Genomic DNA, 22,135 nt, shown 5'->3' with positions numbered 1-22,135 from the left:
TATATGGATTCCAGGGATCAAACTCAGATTACTAGGCTTCCATGGCAAGAACTTTAACTCACTGAACAATTTTACCAGCTATCTCCATAATAACTTTAACACCCAACACATTATTCATCTAGTTGAAGCATACAATCCAATTGTTTCTATATAGTACACTTCTCAGTTATACAACCAAAGCACACACATTTTTAGGAACTTTTGTCGTCATTACCACCCCCACAAATTCTTTTATAATCTATATTGACCCTTCTCCCCTTCAAGCTGTCCAGCAGTCCTAAACAACCATGAATATACTCTTCAGAGTTGCATATTCTTGAAATTTCATAAGTGGAATTATTAAATGATTGCTTCCATCTGTTTGTTAATTTGAAAAAAATATTTATTTTCCATGTATGAACATATGCCTGTGTATGGCCGTGCATGTGAAGGCAGACACTGACAGATACCAAAGGCATCTGGTTTCACTTTTTTGTTACCAAATCATACCAAACACTTTTATAAATCAAATCACGTTTCATTATATGTATATGCAGTATTTTGCTTTTACTTTCATCAACTGATAGGCACTAGTATTATGGCTAACTTTTAGCCATAACTTTTTAGCTAACATAAATAATTCTGCAATCTATAAGATTTTGGGATACACCTTTACAACTTTCTTTGTTATATAGCTAGAAGAGTACATGTTTGCATCATCACCACATACATTTTATGCAATGTTGAAGAGCAAATCTAAGATTTTGTGCATGCTAGGTAAACATTCCCAGAGTGTGGTAGCGGCTCTTGCCTGTAAGCCGACCAATTGGCAACTTAAGACACAAAGATTACCAAAAGTTCAAGGCAAACTTTAGCTACATAGTGAGGTCCGTGTTGATCTGGAACTCAAGCCTGCTACTCCTCATCTCCAAACAAAGCAGAAAACTAAGAAAAAAGAAAGAAAAGGGAAGGAAGGAAAGGAAGGAAGGAAGGAAGGAAGGAAGGAAGGAAGGAAGGAAGGAAGGAAGGAAGGAAGGAAGGAAGGAAGGGAAGGAAGGAAGGAAAGAAGAGGAAGGAAAGAAGGAAGGAAAGAAAGAAGGAAGGAAGGAGGAAGGAAGGAAGGAAGGAAGGAAGGAAGGAAGGAAGGAAGGAAAGTACCTAAGAACCTTTGTATTTAGAGTCAATTACAAGACCATATGCACAAAAAAACCATAAAATCACTTAGCACTTTTACTGAGATAGTTGTGAAATCTTTAGTGACAGATCATTAAACTTGCAAATGTGAAAATAAAATTAGAAAACTTACCATTTGGGGGCCAAATATCTGTAATGAATTTCGTTTTAGGAGGCCGGAGGGGATAATCTTTTGGGAAAATGAGATAAGCCTTAAAAACACCACCTTCACTGAAAAAATAAAAGAAAAACCAGGTTCATGAATTTAAGTTATTCTTTATAAGTACTCAATCAGACAAATAAAAGGGTACAGATGATAAGCCAACAAAAAAGGTAGACAAAAATACTAGTTTCCTAAATACAAATACACAATTTAATAAACTACTATAAGTTCTGCTTTGCTAAACTCTCAGGTAATTAGTAAACTTGGAAACAGAGGTATCCAGATCAGATTATTGGTGATATGGTAAAAGTCTTTTCAGTATATCTCTTCAAATGAAATTCAGGAAGTTTAATCTTGTCTACATGATTCAATTTGCTGAATTTTCTATATTGGTTTCAAATAATCTTTCTTCTATGCTCTGGTCATACCCAGACCTCTTTCTCATCTTAAAGTTTAGGCATATATTTTGTGATTTCCCTTTCTGGTATCAGATTGCCATACTTCTATTTATCTCGTTTGTTCATTTCATCATATATTAAAACTTCATTAGAAGGACAGTAATAAATAAAAACGTCTCCCAGAGAGGTTTTATACTACTAACTTTCCAGAATGGAAATGCTGCAATATTGATACTCTGTCTGTACTATCTAATGTACTACCCAGTAACACTCTGAAAATGGCTTGTGTCTTGGTTAGTTTTTATTATCGACTTGACCCTAGAACCACCTGAAAGGAGAACACTTCCATTAAAGAATTTTCTGGGTCATATTTGCCTATGATAATGTCTGTGAAAGATTGTCATGACTGATGACTGACATGGGAGGACCCAGTCCACTGTGAATAGCAATCCCTGAGCAGATGAATTATGTGAATGCTAACTGGAGACTACAGAAATTATTCAATTGTTAAGAGTACTTATTCTTGCAGAGGATATAGGTTTGATTCCCAGCACCCAAATGGCAACTCACAATTAACTGTCCATACAGCTAGAAGAAATCAAGTCAGCCTTAGGAAGCAAAAATGACTAAATGGTGATATTCACATGGAATTCTAGCACCTGATATCTAGCTCAAGGTCATCCTGGGCTACACAGCAAGACCCAATCTCTAAAAGGTGTGTATTAGACTGATAAGATGGTTCAGGAAATAAAGGCACTTGATACACAAGCCTGACACCTGAGCTCTGTCACCAAAACTTACTAAAAGATGGATGGAAAGAACAAACTCTACAAATTTGTCACCTGGCCTCTTTATCTATGCTGTGGAGCACATACCCACATACACATTATGCACACTCACACTAATAAGTAATTTTTAAAAGATGGGGACAGATGTTTGTACACTGACATAAAAATAGAAACACAGCTGTGGTCACAGCCAAGTGGTTAAGGCAATAGACTAGAAATCCCTTCTCCAAGCACAGGTTCCAATCCTGCTGACTATTTGCTGGTCTGTTTAAGCCCATGTGTAATGTTAACACTCAACAGAATGCTGTTCTTCATCCTTCAAGTTTGGGGGAAGTCTCTAGTCACTGTGGTTATGAGCTTGGAGGATTGTAGTGCGGGATTATGAATAGAGATATTGCTATATATGTATACTAAAAAAAAGTGAGGGGCTGGAGAGATGGCTCAGCAGTTCTAGCACTCATTGGTTGCTCTTCCAGAGGTCCTGAGTTCAGTTCCACATGGTGGTTCACAACCATCTGTAATGGGATCTGATGTCCTCTGATATATGTGAAAATAGCTACAGTGCATTCATAAACATAAATTAATCTTTAAAAAAAAGAATATAGGAAAGAAAAAATGGCAGAGATCCTATCTCAAAAGAAAAAAGCCAGGCTCTGAGTTGGAAGCCAGCCTGGTTTCCAGAGTGAGTTCCAGGACAGCCAAAGATACATAGTGAAATCCTGTCTCAAAAACAAAATCAAATGATGATGATGATGATGATGATAACAGCAATAATAACAATAAGAACAACACGTTACATGTAACAGTTATCAACTGTAGGATATAAGACATGGGATCCTTTTAATGTGCTTTGCACATTTTAGTACAGATTGAAATTTTAATTATAAATACTGGATTTTATTACTTTTTTCTGCTTAAAAAATGTTTGAGATTATTTAGCAGTTGAGGGAACTAGCTGATATTCCAGAAAACCAGGCTTTAATTCCCAACACACACAGAGACAAGCATCTGTAACTCTAATTCCAAGGCTATCAGCCGCCCTCTTCTGGACTCCATAGGCACTGCATGCACAGGGTAAACATTAAAGGGGACGTGGGGAACTAGGGCGTGCTATTAATATCAAATATTTCCAAATAGTAAGGAGGTAAGCTGAGGGCTCAGAGTCTGAAAAGAAAATCACACTTGATGAAAACAGTAAGAAAAAGTTCATAAAAGATTAAATGGAAAAATGGTAAAGCGCACAATGAAGGGGATAATTTGGTGAAAAAATTAACATTTATATATGGAGAGTCTGTGTGGTTGTGCATGCTTGGCAATTCAAGGTGATTCTCATAAGTTCAAGGCCAGCCTAGTCAAATAATAAAGACCATATCAGCCTGAGAAAGATCTTTTCTCTTGATTTTAAGGGTGGGGGATTAAAAGAGGGTGGTACATAATACAAATAAAGGTCTCTAAAAAAGGAATAAAACTAGTTTCTGAGGCAATGGGAGGAGACTAGCAGAAAGACAACTAGGAACAGAGGTCCTCTAATATATAGCAAGGTACTGAAGGCTAGTCTTGGATACATGAGACCCGGCCTCCAAATAATAAGTCATCAGAAATTAGCTAGAAGTGAAAAAATAAAATAAAATAAAGCTAGTATAAAGCATAACCATGAAAAAGGAACGATGTAAGGCTGGAGGAATGACACAGAGCACTTACTACTCTTGCAAAGGCTCAGTTCTCAGCATCTGCATGTGGCAGCTCACAGCTGCCTGGTCCTCCAATTTCAGGGATCCAGTGCCTTCTTCAGGCCTCCAGGGGCACCTGCACCCATGTGATGTTTATATTACTCATTCAGACACATGAACACAATCTTTTTAGTTTTTTTAAAAGCTGTTTTTTTCCCATGGAGGGATGAACATAAAATGTAGCACAGATATCAAGGATTAAAAAGAAAGTAATTAGTCTTAAAAATAAGCATTTTAAAATTAGAGTAGAAAATAAGTAGACAGACAGAATTTGAGAAAGCTAGAAATCCATAAAAGAGCCAAGAATATATGTAAAGGGGTATTAGAAAAGTCTCTACAAAATATCTGCACCTCATTTCTCCCAGGTCACTTCATTTTGGTTGATTTAATTCATTCAAAAGCTTCACAATATCTGACTGGAATTCTCATGCTAAAAAGTAGCTACTGCCCCTCTAAATTGTGTAATTAAATAAGTAATTGTCAAATTTACTTAATAGTGTTGCCCTAAAAAAATTTAAGGCAGATGTTTTTCTAATAATTAAGCTAGTTCTCAAATGTTTTTTTTAAATGGATTCACTTATCCTCTACTTTACCTAAGGATCATCTACCTGTGCCTCTCCTACCTCACTTTACCCACTCCCCCAAAAAACCACCTTAAATAAATAAATAAATAAATAAATAAATAAATAAATAAATAAATAAATAAAATAATTAATAAATAAAAAAATTAAAAAAAAAAACCCACCTGGCTTAGTGGCAGCCAATTTGTGAGTATACAAACTTTCAGTGTCAAGTTAGGACAGAGGAACTAAAAAACTCATAGGTAAAAATCACAAAGTAGACAGACAGACTGTATTTATTATTGTTCACACATAAAAAGATTTGACTATGGGGAAGAAAAAAGACATTGAAGTAGCAGTGAAGTAAAAATATTTCTCCATGTAGAAAGTATTGGTAGAACAATTAACATGATGTTAAGGAATTATATAACCAACTGCTGAACATTTGAAAACCAAGGTCATATTTCTGGCACAAAACCTCCTTTTGTTATTTTTGTAAACTAAATCACAAAAGTCTTAACTGGGTATGGCACATGCCTATAATCTAGCATTGGAAAGTGTGAGGCAGAAGGCCTACTGAATTTAAAGTAACCCAAACTACATATCAAGACCCCCTTTTCAATTAAAAACAAAAACAAAAACAAAAAACTCTATTTTGGGGTTCAGAATCTGTCAGTGGTCCAGCACTTGCCTAAAGAGCTTGGTCCTTTCTTTCCAAATGTTATACACATAAGAAAAGTTACTTGGAGGAAGCGGTTTGGGTCAAGATAGGGTTTCTCTCTGTAGCACTGACTGTCCTAGAATTCTCTCTATAAACTAGGCTGGCCTCAAATTCAAAGATCAGCTTGTCTCTGCCTCCTTCCAAATGCTGGGATTAAAGCCATGCACCACCAAACCTGGCTAAGAAAATCTATTCTTGGCAGCACTAGAAAAATTCAATATTGGATACAGATTTTAAAAACATTATGCTAGGTGAAGATGGGTAAAATAACTACATGTCTTAGGGTTTTACTACTGTGAACAGATACCACGACCAAGGCAAGTCTTATAAAAGGCAATATTTAATTGGGGTTGGCTTACAGTTTAGAGGTTAGTCCATTGTCATCAAAGCAGGAATCCAGATACTCACTGGTACAGGAGAAGCTGAGAGTTATATATCTTCATCTGAAGGCAGCTAGTAGGGCTGACTTCGAGGCAGCTAGGGTGAGGGTCTTAAGCTCACACCCACAGTGACACACCTATTCCAACAAGGCCACACCTCCTAATAGTGCCACTGCTTGGAACAAGCATATAAGCCATCACACTACATAAATACTCAGTAACTATCAATCTTTTTGTTTTGTTTTTCAAGATGTTTCTCTCTGTAACAGCCATGGCAACTATCAGTCTTAAAGTAACACTTAAATGTACTAGGCACTGATTACACAGACTGTAAATAGTGTGGAGTGTCCTTTAGTAATTAAGTGAAGGTTAGTTATACTATCACAAAACAGCATTCCATATTTTTACAGAATTTTGGCATAACACTTTCTCTGAGTTAACACCTCAGACCACTATCACTGAGATTTAAATACCACTCAAATCCATGCCAACTTATTTTCAATCAGTCTATCCTCTTCACATTATTGAAATAACTACAAGATCACTTTCTTGCACTTAAGTCAATAAGTGCTTTTTAAGAACATACTATAAAGTACTTAGAATTAACAGCCTTGTAAATGTCATTTAAGTCTGTCTGCTTTTCCTTGTCTTCTTTATCTTTTTTTTTTATTCGATATATTTTTTACTTCCATTTCAAATGATTTCCCCTTTTCTGGCTCCCTACTCCCCGAAAGTCCCATAAGCCCTCTTCCCTCCCCCTGTTCCCCCATCCACCCCTTCCTTTAAGGTTTATTTATTTTATATATGAGTACATTGCAGCTATCTTCAGACACACCAGAAAAGAGCATCAAATCCCATTAACGATGGTGGTGAACCACCATGTAGTTGCTGGGAATTGAACTCAGGACCTCTGGAAGAGCAGTCAGTGCTCTTAACTGCTGAGCCATCTCTCCAGCCCTTTATCTTTCTTTTGTAAGCACACTTCCCTAACACAGTAGTTCTTAACCTTCCTAATGTTGCGATCCTCATGTTGTGGCGACCTCCAACAATAAAATAATTTTTTGCTGCTACTTCATGACTGTAATTTTGCTTTTGTTATGAATCATAAATGTAAATATGATATGCAGGATGGTATCTGATATGACCTCTATGAAAGGGTCATTCAACCACCACAAGGGGTTGTGCCTCACAGGTTGAGAGCCACTGCCTTACCACTTGGCCCTTTCCCCAACATTTTGTGCTTCCTTGCTCTTTTTCTAAGCTCCCTCCCACCCTCCACCACAGCCATGTAAACTAACCTCTTATGTGGACAGTTTAAATGGCAGGGTCTTCTCCTTCTCTCCTCCGTTGTCCTCCACTAAGAAGCTATTAAGATTTAGTTTGCCAGATCTCGGGTTTTTCTTTCAAACTCTAATAAAATTGTCCTAGTACCTATCTCCCCCAACAAGTAACATTTTAGAAAGCTTCCATTTATAAAGTCTTTCCCTGTCCTTTGTCCTGACACCTTTCTAGCTATTTTCTCAGGACCTGTCCCAGGCACACGGTCTCTTCTTCCCTAAACAAAAGTTACAGATTTCAGAAAAGCACTGGATAAAGTGGCCAGTGTCTCATTAGTTCATTCAAAGTTGCCACAAACATGTCTGCTATTCACATTACAAACCAACAGCCAACACTTTTAGAAACATACAGTGAGAAATACATTTTATAACCCACAATCAGAGTTGAATAGATGGCAGATGGTTCAGCAGTTAACAGCATTGATCTGTTTGAGGAGTCAGGTGGCTCACAACCACTACAAGCACAGTTCCAATGAGATCTTACAAGTTCAACCTCTGAGAAGCAACTCCACTCACATACACATACCTACACAGAGACCTGTATATGTACTGGGTTGGCTTGATATTGCTTGTATTCTAGTGCTAATACTGGTTCCTCAAGACCAGTATTAGCATTGCTCCAAAGACCAGAGAGTCCTAAAGTAGAGTCAATTGATGCTATGTGACCTGGGCCCCACGTTATTTCCCATTGGTAAATAAAGATGCTCACAGCCTACAGACATAGGCAGGGATTAGGATTCCAGGGCTGGAGGTCAGAGGAAAACCTTGAGAAAGGGAAAGAAGGAAGTGAATGGAGGAGAAGCTGCCACCAGTTAGATTAATCTTGAAGTAATGGCCATGTTGTATGGCCAGTTAGAGTTAAGTGCAACCCAGAAGAAACATGGCAAATTATATAATAGGACTATTGGCTGGGAAACAGAAATAATAGTATAGAGGATAGATATCTCCCCAGCTCTTAATGCTGATTAAGGCTTATTACAAATACAAAGTTTGAGTGTGTCTTTTATCCAGGAACTGAATGATCAAAGGAGGGTAGAAACTCGGGATTGGGATTTAAAATTTCTACAACATGAGCACATAATTATAGATAATAAAAATAAGCTGGGCCGTAGTTATACATGCCTCTAATTCCTGCACTCAAGAGACAAAAGCCAGCAAATTTCTGAGTTTGAGGCCAACCTGGCCTCACACACGTGCGCGGGGAGGGGGCAGTAAAATGGGGTGTTAATAAAAAGAATGAGCTGTTAACTAAAATGGTCTTACTATATGGACTTTATATGAGACAGGGTATCACTATGGAGCCCTGCTGCCTGGTGCTGGGATTAAAAGTTTGTACCACATGCTCGAGTAGCTATCTTTTAAAAACCCAGAAGTGTGTGTGTTTGTTGATCAACTAATAATACTTGACACAAATGCATGTAAGGATAAAAAATTCAGTGATCCCTTAAGAGTTGAAGCTTTAAGCCTGGATTCCTAAACAATGTTCCATAAGAACTTGGTTTAGGAGAATAATTCTCATTATTTTATAGCTACACTAAGGGTAAAGGAATCCTATCATCAAAATGTTCCTCTGTATCCCCTAGAGGTACTATGCCTGGAGGGAATAAAACCAAACACTATTTTAAACACAGAAGAATAAACATGAAGAACAGACCAGAACTGTGTTAGGATCATAGACCAGGTTACTTACATAGTATGATTTGCAAAATTTATAAAATTTACCTCAAATAACAATGTGATTGTGAGGGAGTTATCTCTAAACTGGTTTCCGGTGGCTACTGGCAGCTATGAAAGAATCCTAATGCCATGCCATGACCAGATTCACCTAAATCAACTGGCAAAACTGATGGATGCAAATATATCAATTTTCAAAGAAACATATGTTGTTTTCAAAGAAACATATGAAGCCGGGCAGTGGTGGCGCAAGCTTTTAATCCCAGCACTTGGGAGGCAGAGGCAGGCGGATTTCTGAGTTCAAGGCCAGCCTGGTCTACAGAGTGATTTCCAGGACAGCTAGGGCTACACAGAGAAACCTGTTTCAAAAAACCAAATCCAAAAACAAAAACAAAAACAAAGCAAACATATGAGCAACTATGACTGCTAAAAACTATAACAAAGCATGAACCACCCTTTGCCCACTGTGTAAAACATGAACTCCCACATTGCTTTAACTTTTTCCTCTCTTTTTCCACCTTATTTTTGAGGGAGCTTCCCTCATTTCTGCCAAATGTCTACTCCAAGATAACTGGGTTAATTCTCCTATTTCTATCTCTCATCTTGCAACAGGAGTGTTGGGATCACAAACACAGGCTACTACATTACACTTTTTTACATGGGTTCTGGGAATTGTCATCACATTTCTATAGCAAACATTTATTGAGTCATCTTCACCAGCCCTTCTTTTTATATATATCCACTTTTTGTATATATATATATATATATTCAAACAGCTACTTGAGGGCTAGGGGGAAGGACTTACAAGAAGGAAGTGCAGTCCCAAAGAATTGCAGATGTAAAGATCTGTTATCATTCTCTAGCTCATTCGCCTTATTTTCAACAACTGGTAGTCAGTTAATAAGTTATTTTATGTCCTAACACTAAACTAACAAAATATAGTCTTATAAACTATTCTCTGTGAAGACCAGGTTATAAAATTATTAAAATAGACCTTGAAAGTTCCCTTAAGTCGTAAAACACAGATATACAGAATACATTCTATGTAAAAATCTCAGGGCCAGAGAGATGTCTCATTAGTTAAGAGTACTGGCTGTTCTTCCAGAGGCCCTAGGTTCAATTCCCAGCACCTATTGGTGGACAGGTCACAGCCATCTATAAGTACAGTTCTAGAGGTTCCCATGCCATCCACCTCCTCAGATACCAGACAAACACAGTGAATATATATGCATGCAAAACACCATACACATAGATATTAATTGGTTTAATTACATAAAAGGAGCTGTTTTTAAAAAGAAAAAAATTGCAATCTTATTCTTTAATAAATAAGGCATTAAGAACAGTAAAACTGGGGCTGGAGAGGTTGCTAAGCAGTTAAGAGCACACTGGCTGCTCTTCCAGGGGACCTGGGTTCAATTCCCAGAGCCCACATGGCAGCTCACACTTGTCTATAATTCCAGTTCCAGGAGATCAAACACCCTCACACAGACCTACATGAAGTCAAAACACTAATGAACATAAAAGAAAAATAAATTATTTTTAAAAAGTGGTGTTAAAAAAATAGTAAAACTGTCATCCTTAATTATGGTGTTTCCTTTGGGGTCAAGGCATGGTAAACATGAGAAGGAAAATCATTTCCATAGGGAATTGAACCTAGGACCTCAGTACTCTTAACTACTGAGAAATTTCTCTAAATTGCATAGGACTTTTTTCTCTTTTGGCTGGAGCAATGGCTCAGAGGTTAAGAGCCTCTAAAGGATTTGAATTTGATCTTAATACTCATATCAAACAGTTTATAATCAGGTGTTACTCCAGCTCCAGGGGAATCCAACAGCTATGGCCTCCTAGTGCACCTTCATTCACATGAACATAATCTCACAGAAGCACACATAAATATATTATTAGAGATGAAATTTTCTCTTCTCCTCCAAGCTTACAAAAATTAATATCCTAAATTATAGAAGGGGTGTGTGTGTGTGTGTGTGTGTGTGTGTGTGTGTGTAAATTATTTACAGTCAGGCAATAGTAGCACATAGCACACATCTTAAATCCCAGGATTCAGGGGGCAGAACCACGCAGATCTCTGATTCTGAGGTCAATCTGGTCTACAGAGAAAGTTCCAGGACAGCCAGGGCTACACAGAAAAACCCTGTGTGTGTGTGGGGGGGGGGGGAGGGTTACATATAACCTCACTAGAAAAAGCTTTTCATAACATATTTATTCCAGCAGCAACATAGCTTAAATTTCTGAAGCTATCTTTTTAAAAACATGTTTTAGACATTAGAGCTTCAAGCATAACACAAAGGCTCTACACATGATCACATTGAAATGATACTCGATATAACCATTTTGCCTGCTACTTTAGAATTTTTTTCAATTTTCAAAATTAAGTTTTAATTTTAGTTGAAGGAGTGAAGATGTCAGTTCCAGTATACTTACTAAAGTGTATCTGGAGGACCAATAATAAGGACTTCCCAACGATAGAGATCATTGTCTTCTATTAAACCTGCTGAAAAGCCTCCCACTGGATTTTTGTTGAGTTCTGTGGAAAAAGAAAATTTCAATAAAAACTTTAAAACAGTTTTTCTCCAACAGGTAAAGTATGACCATAAATAAGCTATAAACTATGAAAACTATTAAAATGCTACTTCATAACTATAACATTTCCATACAACAAGGAAGCCATGGGTATATTAACCTATCCAGATGGAATTGTTTTGTCTTCCTACATCTACCTTGGGATTCAACCAAAGCTCTTAGCATTCTGGGTAGGTTTTATGAGAGGCAATCAAAATGCAAATAAGGCTGATTCTCACAAGAGATTTTAGTTGAAAGAAAATCAAAAGTCAAATCAAATCAGAAATGGCAAGTTTTCTATAGCCTTTAAGACTAATTCTTAAAAAACAACCAAAAGCACTTTTACGTCAGAATTGCCGAGTGTTTTCAGCTCTTACTTACATTAACATCTGTCTGATTGCCATGATGCCTTGAGGTACATTCAACTATGCAACAGGAATAGCTTTCTAAGAATAGCTGGTGCCTACAGAAATAGTGATGGTATCATAAGATTCTTCTCTTCTAAACAGTGTTCTGCCATGAAGAATAGATGATGAAGGCAGAAAATTAAGAATCGAGACAAGGAACTAGTAAGGTAGAAAAACAAAGGCCAACAAAGGATCATCAAACAACAGGTTAGGAAGAGTATAACCTTAAGAGTTTACAGAGATGGACGTAATAAAATAAGGATGTCTTTGTAATGGGTAGATCACATGAGTTTTTCAAATAGCCTTAAGTAAGTGTAACTGACATTAGAGGTATACTATATATACCTATAGGTATATATAATAGGTATACTATATAATTTGATAATTTTAATATACTATCATCTTTGAAGGCAGGATAAGAATCATGATAGTAAGTATACACAACAATCACCAGAAAAGTTATTATTTTGTCAAGAGAGCTGAGGACTGACTGATTCAAACTGGGCAGTGAGTAAGGACAAAACATGTTTAAGAGCAGTTTAGAAAGGACTTGCCAGAAATCTAAATGAGTACATGATTCTCATACAGTACTTGCCCATCATCAAGATAAGCCATCTAATCATGAAAGCAAATATAATACAACACAGAGTACTATAAAATGCCAAACAGTGTGCTGGTAACTATGGAAGCACTAACTCCATTACTTTGAGCAATCAAAGGTGGTTTTAGTTCAACAATTACAACTTCATATAGGGCTATTAGGTCCATCTTCATTTGTCAATCTACTGGAATTTGAAATTACTTGGGAGACACACCTCTTGTGCATGTCTGAGTGTGCTTCTAAAACAGTTTAATTTGGAATGTGGTTGGAACTATTCTAAAAGGATTGTGAAACAGAATACAAGACTCATACCCACTCCCATCATTTTACTGCTGTCACATTGCAGCTATCATACCTTACCAAGCATGACGAACTAAATAATTGATGAACCATAAACAATTCTTCCTAAAGCTGTTTTGATCAATTATTTTGTCCAACTAACAATAAAGTAATTAATGTACATCACAACATGCAGACAACAACAACAAAATGATAAAAATAAAGAATTAAATTGTATTTTAACACAAAGAACTTCTTTTCTTGGATTTTGAACACAGATTTTATAAATCTAATAAGCAAAGCAAACAGATAAAAATCTGTATTTTAAAATACCATTAAGATATGATTTGCATTTTAAACTTATTATGTTTATAATCATATACCTTTCACTGAATCCCAACTATGTTGCTAGCTACTAAAAAAGAGTACACATACACACTTTAGTGTTGATGGGATTGGTTCCTTTGAGGTCTAGCTCAAGAACTGCCCTCCTATCTTTGAAACCTTTTTAAAAATAATTTATTAAATAATCTTGACTTCTGTTAAAAATCCTATTCATTATAGTTGCAGCCTGTATTGTATTACCTAGCATTTGACTATCATGGGTTCATTGTTCCAGAAAAATATATAAGTAAGGACAATGTGAAATAGGTAACCTAAAAGTAGTACAAGGAATAGGGGTTAAAGAAGTACAAAAGAAGGGCATATAACAATCTTTAATAGCTTTTAAAAAAAAAAAAAGGCAGGAAGAGCACCACAACTCTGAGGCCAGCCAAGTCTATATTGTGATGTCTAGTCTCAAAAGTTTAAAAAGGGGGAAGGGGGTGCAGCACAGAGGGACACACACATTTTATTCCAGAACATGGGAAGTAGAGGTGGGTTAAGTTGCAAAATGACTGTGACTAATAAGGAGACCCTGCCTTGGAGGGAGAAAGGGAAAGAGAAAGACTTATAGAATATCTACAATGAAGAACTGGGCCTATACTGAACAAAGAGGCATAAATGAAACAAGACAAAATGGCAAAAACTGGAAAGTAAAGGCGTTTGTTAGCCATATTAAGTTTCAACTTCATACATGGAGCAATGATAACCCTTGGAAGAATTGGAATGTATTTGTTCTTAATACATTTTCAAAAAGTAGGGCGAGCTTGGGAGGTTTAAATGTTCAAAAACCAGTTTTAGAAGTTGGATAGATAGCCGGGCGTGGTGGCGCACGCCTGTAATCCCAGCACTTGGGAGGCAGAGGCAGGTGGGTTTCTGAGTTCGAGGCCAGCCTGGTCTACAGAGTGAGTTACAGGACAGCCAGGACTACACAGAGAAACCCTGTCTCAAAAAACCAAAAAAAAAAAAAAAAAAAAAAAAAAAGTTGGATAGATGGCTCAGAGCTTAAAAGATGATATACCAGGGAGCTTGAGAGATGGTTCGTTATTTAAGAGCACTAACTGCTCTTCCAGATGTCCTGAGTTCAATTCCCAGCAACCATATGGTGGCTCACAACCACCTATTATAGGATCCGATGCCCTCTTCTGGTATCTGAAGACAATTACATTGTACTCATATACATAAAATAAATAAATAAATCTAAAAAAAGAAAAAGAAAGAAAGAAAGGAAAAGAGAGGAAAAGAAAAAAAGAAAAAGATGATATAGCAGTTGCAGAGAACTTGAGTTTGATTCCCAATACCCATATTAGGTGTAACTCCAGCTCTAGGGGAGACGATGCCATCTTCTGGCCTCAAATGCACAAACCCATATACAGACACAAATGTATACATAGTTAAAAAGAAAGCAGTCATTCTTTAAAAACCATGCTAGGCATGTTGGTACATACTTATAAATAACACAAACACTGAAGATACTTGATGAAGTGGTGAAATGGTTTTGAAACTAGAAAAGGTTAATGGTTGTATAATACTGTGAACATAGATATGTTTATCTACTATTATTTGTATATATGTTGTTTATTACATTTGAACATAGTATATCTCATCTTAGTTCTTAAAATGACACAAATGTATTAAAATAGGAAACACAAGATGAGATACTTGTTTGAAAGGGGGAAACTTACTTAATGTTAAATTTCTACAGCACATATATGTTGTATATGTTGGGAGAGGGGCTGTCTTTGCAGAGTTATAGACTGTACTTTGGACCTTGCATACACTAGGCAAGTCTTCTACCACTGAGAGACATCCTCAGAATATATCAGGGTTTTTGCCAGAGAGGAAAGCAGGAAAACAAAGAAGCTAATATGTTTAACAGAGTAAATAGCCAACAATGATAAGTTCACTCTTCTACAGCATGGAAACACTATCTCAATTAAGGCCATTGGGTTCAAAAAAGAGAGCCAAAACCGTCTTCAGCATAAGCAGTAAAGATAACTAGAACAACACTAACAAGGTTAAGGTGGAAAAGTGCAAGTGGAAATTGTTTCTCTAAGGTTTCGATAGATAGAAAAATTACAGTAGCCATAGCCACGAGCAAATGAAATTCATGCAATCAAGTAGTTTTATTTGGTTGATTTTTCAGGTTTTTTTGGTTTTGTTTTGTTTTTTTTAAGGCACGATTTTGTCTTAGTGGGCCTGAAATTTGTATGTAGACTGGCTGGCCTTACCCTTTAGCCTCTTTGCTAAGACTACAGACATATGACACTATAATGGTTGTGGTTATTGCTGCTGTTGTTTTAAATAGGATCTTCCCTTGCAGCCCAGGCTATAGAATCAGACCTCGCTCTGAGAAATAATCAACTAATTTGGGGTAGGGGGAGAGGCATGAATCCACAAAAACTAAGAGTAAGCATAATAGTGTATACTCTCTGATTTCAGCTTTTGGAGGGTGGGAAAAGAAGATCCTGTCAGACATGTCTCTAAAAAGATGAGAGCATATGAAAAGTGAACAAACATGAATTATTAGGATCAATACAAATTCATAAAGTGTTTTTTTAAAAACTAGGCTTATACACCAGAAAAGGTACAGGGAAACAGTCATCTCAGTATGATGAACATTCCTAGTATCCACAATATGGTCTTCTAATACAAATTTACAGCTAACAGTGAAGCAGGGTTTTGTGAAGAAATGACAGATTCTAAGTCTGAGGCATAAGGAAAAAATATGTTAGGCTCTTCTCAATACTCAATAAAATGTGTTAGGCTCTTCTCAATACTAAATAAAACAAAAGCTATCAGTTAGAAGCCCCACTGGCTAAAAATGTTATGAGTTGAGTATTAGTATGAATAATAACCGTGAAGGATAGACAAATGTATTTCAATACATGAGTAACTAACATACACACACAAAACCAACCAGCCATGGCTGTTATAATTAGGTGCTAGTAAACCATTTTGTCATTTTGATTTGGGTCTTATCCCACAGCTGGCTTAATGCCAGCACTCAGGAGGCAGAGGCAGACAGATATCTGTGAGATCAAGGCTAGCCTGGTGTATAGAATGTGTTCCAGGACAGCCAAAGCTACAGAGAAAAAAGGATGGGAGGGAGGGATATACTTCTTCAACCATGTAAAGAATCAATCTCAGGTCAGCAGGCTTGGTAACAACATCTTTTCCACAGAGCCATCTCATCATCCAATTCTTGGCCTACTCTGTGCAAGCAATACATTATTTTGAAAACCAAAGAAAGTAGAAGAACCTTGCACTCTATTATCAAATACTGAAATAATAATTATGTTATCAAATAACATCTCTCTCTAAAAAACTCCAGTTATGCGATTGTTTATGGAGCCCCTGGGTATGGCTAAGTTGAACATGCACAATTTTCTGAATTACTCAAACAAATTTAACTTTTCCTGATTCAAAAGACATAGCTTCTTCTTCCTCCTTTTTATCTTCCTACTTTAAGAAGCTGCAGAAATTTAAAGTTTGCCTTCTCTGGGTTTTTGGGTCTTGTTTTGCTTTTTTTCTTTTAAAGCAAGATTGTCCTCTGGCTTAAAAAATAAAAATACATTAAGCTGAAAAGTTTCAGAAATGTCACTTTATTACTTTTTCTACATTTTTTAAAATTTCTATGTAAAATGAATAAGCCAAATAAATCTTTAAAAGATAAAAGTCATTATTTTTGAGGTAATCTCATGTAGCAAAACTGAACCTGTTCAAAGCTCATAGTAAGAGTCAAATATAAAACGGGGCGTGGTGGTGCACACCTGTAATCCTAGCACTTGGGAGGCAGAGGCAGGCGGATTTCTGAGTTCAAGGCCAGCCTGGTCTACAGTAGAGTGAGTTCCAGGACAACCAGGAAGAAACCTGTCTCAAAAAAAAAAACAAACAAAAACAAAAACAAAAAAACAAAAACAAAACAACAACAACAACAACAACAAAAAAGAGTCAAATATAAAACACACAGAGAAACACGTTAAGAGAATCCCTGTTATGAATATAACTAATAGAAGCTACATGTGAGAAATTATAAGGACAAGACCTGGGATTGCAAGCAATTTTCTATAGAATCTAAACATTAAAGAGGTGAGAGATGTTTATGAGTTAACTGAATATATGAAATCTGACTAGATAACAGATATTAAGAAATATCTGCCAGGCAGTGGTGGCACATGCCTTTAATCTCAGCACTTGGGAGGCAGAGGTAAGTGAGCAAATTTCTGAGATCCAGGCCAGCTTATTCTATATAACAAGTTCTAGGATAGCCAGGGCTATGCAGAAAAACCCTGTCTCAATAATAAACAAACAAACAAATAAAAATGATGATAGTAATAATAAAAATAAACATTTTGGTTTTTTAGACAAGGTCTCACTGTCTGTCCCTAGATAGCCTGCTCTGCCTCCCTAGTGCCCCAGCACTAGGGTTAAAGGCAAAAACCATGACCCCAAACTTAGAGTCCCATCTTTACAGCAGATCCTCTTTGAATCTTTTTTTTTTAACTTTCCATCTTTGCAAGTTTCTGGCTTTCTGAGGTAAAGTCTCACTATGTAGTCCAGGCTAGTGTTGAATTTATAATCCTGCCTCAACTTAGAATTGAAATTACAGAAGTGCACCATCATGCCCAATTCTTTAAACCATTAAGGTAACATATAAAACCTTTTATCTAAATATTCTGTAGATTCTCTTAAGTAAATTATGATTTACCAAAATAATGTTACCACTCTATCACAGGAATTGCTACACATCTACTGTAATAGTGTTGAGAAACAGAAAAGAGGTGTGTTTTGTAATTACTGTAACTACACAAACAATCATTTCCTCAACCTTCATTAATAAATCAATATTGGAAAAATACCAGTGGTGGTTTGAATGAGAACAGCCCTCATAGGCTCATGTTCATATACCTGGTTCCCAGTTTGTAGAACTGTTTGGGAAGGATTAGGAGGTATGGCCTTAATGGAGGAGATGTGTCAGCAGCAGTGAGCATTGAGATTAGCACTGTGTCTCTTGCTTGCTGTTTAAGAGTCAAATTCTCAGGTGTTCCTGCCACCATGCCTTTATTCAACCATCATAAAGTCTAATCCTCTGGAACTGTAAGCCCAATTAAACACTTTCTTTTATAAATTGCCTTGGTCATGGTGTTTTTTCACAGTAATAGAAAAGTAACTAATAAAGTGATATATCAACAAACAACTGCAAAAAATTTATTACATTTCTACTATAGTTTTTTTTTAAAGATCCAATCTAATAATCTTTATAGATTTCTAATCAACATTAAAACTGCTTACAATTAGAATATTTTTCTTTACATTTGAGTCATAGGCTACAGTGAGCTGACTTCCTAACTGGTTAAAAAAAAGGGGGGGGGGGGACCATGGAGCAGACAGGCAAAAAACAGTCATTCCATATTTATAAAGACTTTCTAATATTCTGCCAAAAGGATTTTCTTCCTTAGAATTAACAGGTACATTCTACCACCTACATCTGACCATGGTGTGTCATTCTCAGGTTAAATAAAGCTGTTCTGTTGTCAAAGTCATCTAAATTCTCATTCTTTCTCTCTCCCTACAAACTTAAATGACTCTTATATTCTAAACATATCCTGATGAGTTTATCTAGACATATCCTGATGCCCTTTGTATGTTGTAGCTCGTGCTTAAATACAACATCATCAGCATACTTCTCTGCTGAAATCTGATGCAGCAGGAATTCCTGAGAACAGAAGATCATATACATTATATGGTATTATATGTCAGGACTAAGTCTGCATTTCAATTCTTCTTAGTCTTGCCAAATTTAGTCATCTCATTTTTTTTCCCAAGCTTCATTTTCTTATCCATAAAGTAGGATAAAACCTATAGTGGTATTATAAAACAGAAAAATAAGATGTGTGCATATAAGTGCTTGAGTCTGGAAGGCAAGGACCAACAGCTGGTGGTTTCAGATTTGAGACAGGGTCTCTCGCTGAACTTTGAGCTCACTGATTTGACTAAATTGGCTAGCCAATGAGCTCCAGGGCTGCCCCCGGCCCTTCTAGCATTAAGTCCCTGCAGGGAATCTAAACTGGGATCCTCTCAAGCTTTGGAACAGGCAATTTACTGACTGAGCTGTTTCCTCATCACCAAAAGAAGACACAAAATATTGTCCTATCTTAGGATACATGTAGAAAATGTTAATTATCCATTGTCTTCCCATAGTCTAACAAATACAATGTTCTTTAGAATCTCAAGAACAGTCTCAGGAAGTAGAAGGAGGGTCTTTGAGTTGACGGGTAGTTAAGACAGCATGGAGAGCCGGGCAGTGGTGGCACACGCCTGTAATCCCAGCACTCTGGGAGGCAGAGGCAGGCGGATTTCTGAGTTCGAGGCCAGCCTGGTCTACAGAGTGAGCTCCAGGACAGCCAGGGCTATACAGGGAAACCCTGTCTCGAAAAAACCAAATTAAAAAAAACAAAAAACAAAAAACAAAAAACAAAACAAAACAAAAGAATCTCAAGAACAAGCCTATACCTTCGCTACCACCTTTTAAGAAAAATACTAGCCAGCTCCAAACATCATCCAAACTATGTTTCTAATGAGAGTTGCTGTGAGCCCTCCTCCCCTGACTCCCTGCTTACAGTAAAAATATTCTAACTTCCAATATTCCTGAGGGAAGACTTTTTTCCTCACCATTTGTAAACCTACAAGACATCTATTAATACATGCTTAAACCTGTATTAAAATGTTTACTAAACTCTGTCTGCTTCATAATATGCTGTCTAGTCCTGACTTCTTTTCAAGTCAAATTCACAAATGCTGGTTTGGCTTGAGTCAATTTTCCTAAAACTCTTTGGGAATATGTTAGGCTGCTGAGGTAGACAGTGTGAAACTGTCTCCTTTACCTGTATCTCAAAACGCTGACAATAAGATACTGTATAAGTTTACTTTTAAAATGTAGTTTAAAAAATAAAAATGACTAACTATAAAAGTTGAAGCTAGAGAAATGTCTCCGTGTTTAAAAGTCATATATAAGCTTTCCGTAATAAATACAGCCTAAACTAATTCACAAGAAAATAAAAATATAGAATAAATAGAACATATTTGAGCAAGAAGTACTAAACTTAAAGCAATAACATGGGCATCTAGGAGAAGGAAATCAAGTAAAAAAAAAAATGTGGGCAGAAGAATCAAGTTGGTCTCAGATTTATTTCTCCATAACAATGCATAGCTGGTAGTGACAAAACTACAGAATTCTAAAGCAAAGTGTGATACAAAGAATAAGGAAGTCAAAGAAATCAAACTAGGATGAACAAGATTGTGGATGAACCTTAGAACTTGTTTCTTAAATTTTTTTTCTTTTTTACATCATTTATAGTGTGAACATGTACACTGCACCATACTGTACATGTGGAAGTTAAAGGACAGCTTGCAGGACTTAGTTCTCCCTTTCTACCATATGAATTGAATTTTCGTGGTCAGGCTTCGGGACAGGAACCCTTACCCAGTGACCCATCTCTCTGGCCTGCTTCTTGTACTGCTAAAAATGAATTTTGTAATCCGAAGCACAAATAATAATTACTGAGTCCACACAAACACCCAAAACTAAAAATATTACCACAAGCCTAAAAATATACACGATTGCTCAGCAGTTAAGAATATTTATTACTTGTGAAGGTACCTAGGTTTGGTTCCAGCAACCAAATCGTGGCTCATAGCCATCTGTAACTACAATTTTCAGAGATCAGATACCCTCTTCTAGACTCTATGTGCACCAGGCATGCACAAAATATACAAAAATATATGCAGGTAAACCATACATACAAAAAAATTAAAAGGCAAATTAATACATATGTATGTGTACTTTTATATATATACATAGATTGGTTCAATCTCTGTAACTGCATGGACTGATGATTTGGTCAAGTACAAGAGTACTGTTTTTATCTAAAAATTGAATTGATGAGTACCAAAATAATTTGGCTGGATATTTTTTGGTTGAGACAAGCATGACATGAAAACTTAAGTCACATAGGTCAGAATAACAGTCACCTATACAGAAATATATCACCTTGAATAATAAAGTAAAAATACTTATATGATTAAGTAGTAATCTATTTTCATGTAACTATAGAATATTTATAAAAATACAAACAGTATACAAAACAAACACTCAAATATATGTATTCTAAAACACTGTTGAGAGAGCTAGAGCAATGACTCAGTAGGCAAAACACTCATACATATGATGTAAAATCATTCTTTTGAGAGGAGGGAGGGAGGGAGGGAGAGAGTGTGGGAAGGAGGGAGATGGAGAGAGGAGGGAGAAGGAGAGGGAGGGACGGAAGGAGGGAGGAGAAAGAGAGAGAGAGAGAGAGAGAGAGAGAGAGAGAGAGAGAGAGAGAGAGAGAGAGAGAGAGAGAGAGAGAGAGAGAATTGAGAGCTAGAGAGCTGGTTCAACACCTAAGAACACTTACTATTCTTGCAAAGGACCCAGGTTCAGTCTTAGCATCTATGTGGCAGCTCACAACCACCTATAACTAAAGATCTAAGAGGTCCAATAACCTTTTCTGGCCAAGGGTGGTACACTTACAAATATCCAGGCAATATAATCATACACACACAATAAACCTATTTTTAAAAAAATCAAGCCGGGTGTGGTGGTACAAGCCTTTAAAGCAGAGGCAGGCAGATCTCTGAGTTCAAAGCTAGCCTGTTCTACAGAGCAAGTTCCTGGACAGCCAAAGCTAGAGATTTCAACAGCCCCTACCCCTGCAAATCTTCCACTACTTCTTAGACCTAGGTGTATGGGAGAAAATAATCTAAGCTAAGCATCAGGCCATACCAGGTTCAATACAAGGCATATCAAGTAAGACAGTATTTGAACCAGCTATGATACACTCTATTATGGTTTAAAAATATATGAAACATCATGTATGTTCACGCGTGGAGCATTTGGCCACCAGCTGGTGCTGCTGTTTTAGGAAGTTGTGAAAATTTGAGGA

At 36.7% G+C, this 22,135-nt stretch overlaps 1 protein-coding gene across 4 annotated transcripts in view; it reads right to left on the bottom strand.

The window, feature by feature from the left end:
• LOC127669152 (ubiquitin-conjugating enzyme E2 G1-like) overlaps positions 1-22,135 on the bottom strand; it is a 97,597-nt gene that overhangs the window by 35,905 nt on the left and 39,557 nt on the right. For all 4 annotated transcript variants that reach the window (XR_007974324.1, XR_007974322.1, XR_007974323.1 and 1 more), the window contains exons 4-5: positions 11,343-11,445; positions 1,286-1,383 (exon numbers count right to left, since the gene is read on the bottom strand). Coding sequence is in view for 1 of the 4 variants with exons in the window: in XM_052163015.1 (XP_052018975.1) it covers positions 1,286-1,383; positions 11,343-11,445 (201 nt within the window). In the remaining 3 variants the exon portion in view is untranslated. The remainder of the gene's footprint in view (positions 1-1,285; positions 1,384-11,342; positions 11,446-22,135) is intronic.

This window comes from Apodemus sylvaticus, chromosome 19 (assembly GCF_947179515.1).
Source record: "Apodemus sylvaticus chromosome 19, mApoSyl1.1, whole genome shotgun sequence".
Lineage (NCBI taxonomy): Eukaryota > Metazoa > Chordata > Mammalia > Rodentia > Muridae > Apodemus > Apodemus sylvaticus.
The sequence above is the reverse complement of the archived record's forward strand: the minus strand, read 5'-3'. Positions and strand labels throughout refer to the sequence as shown.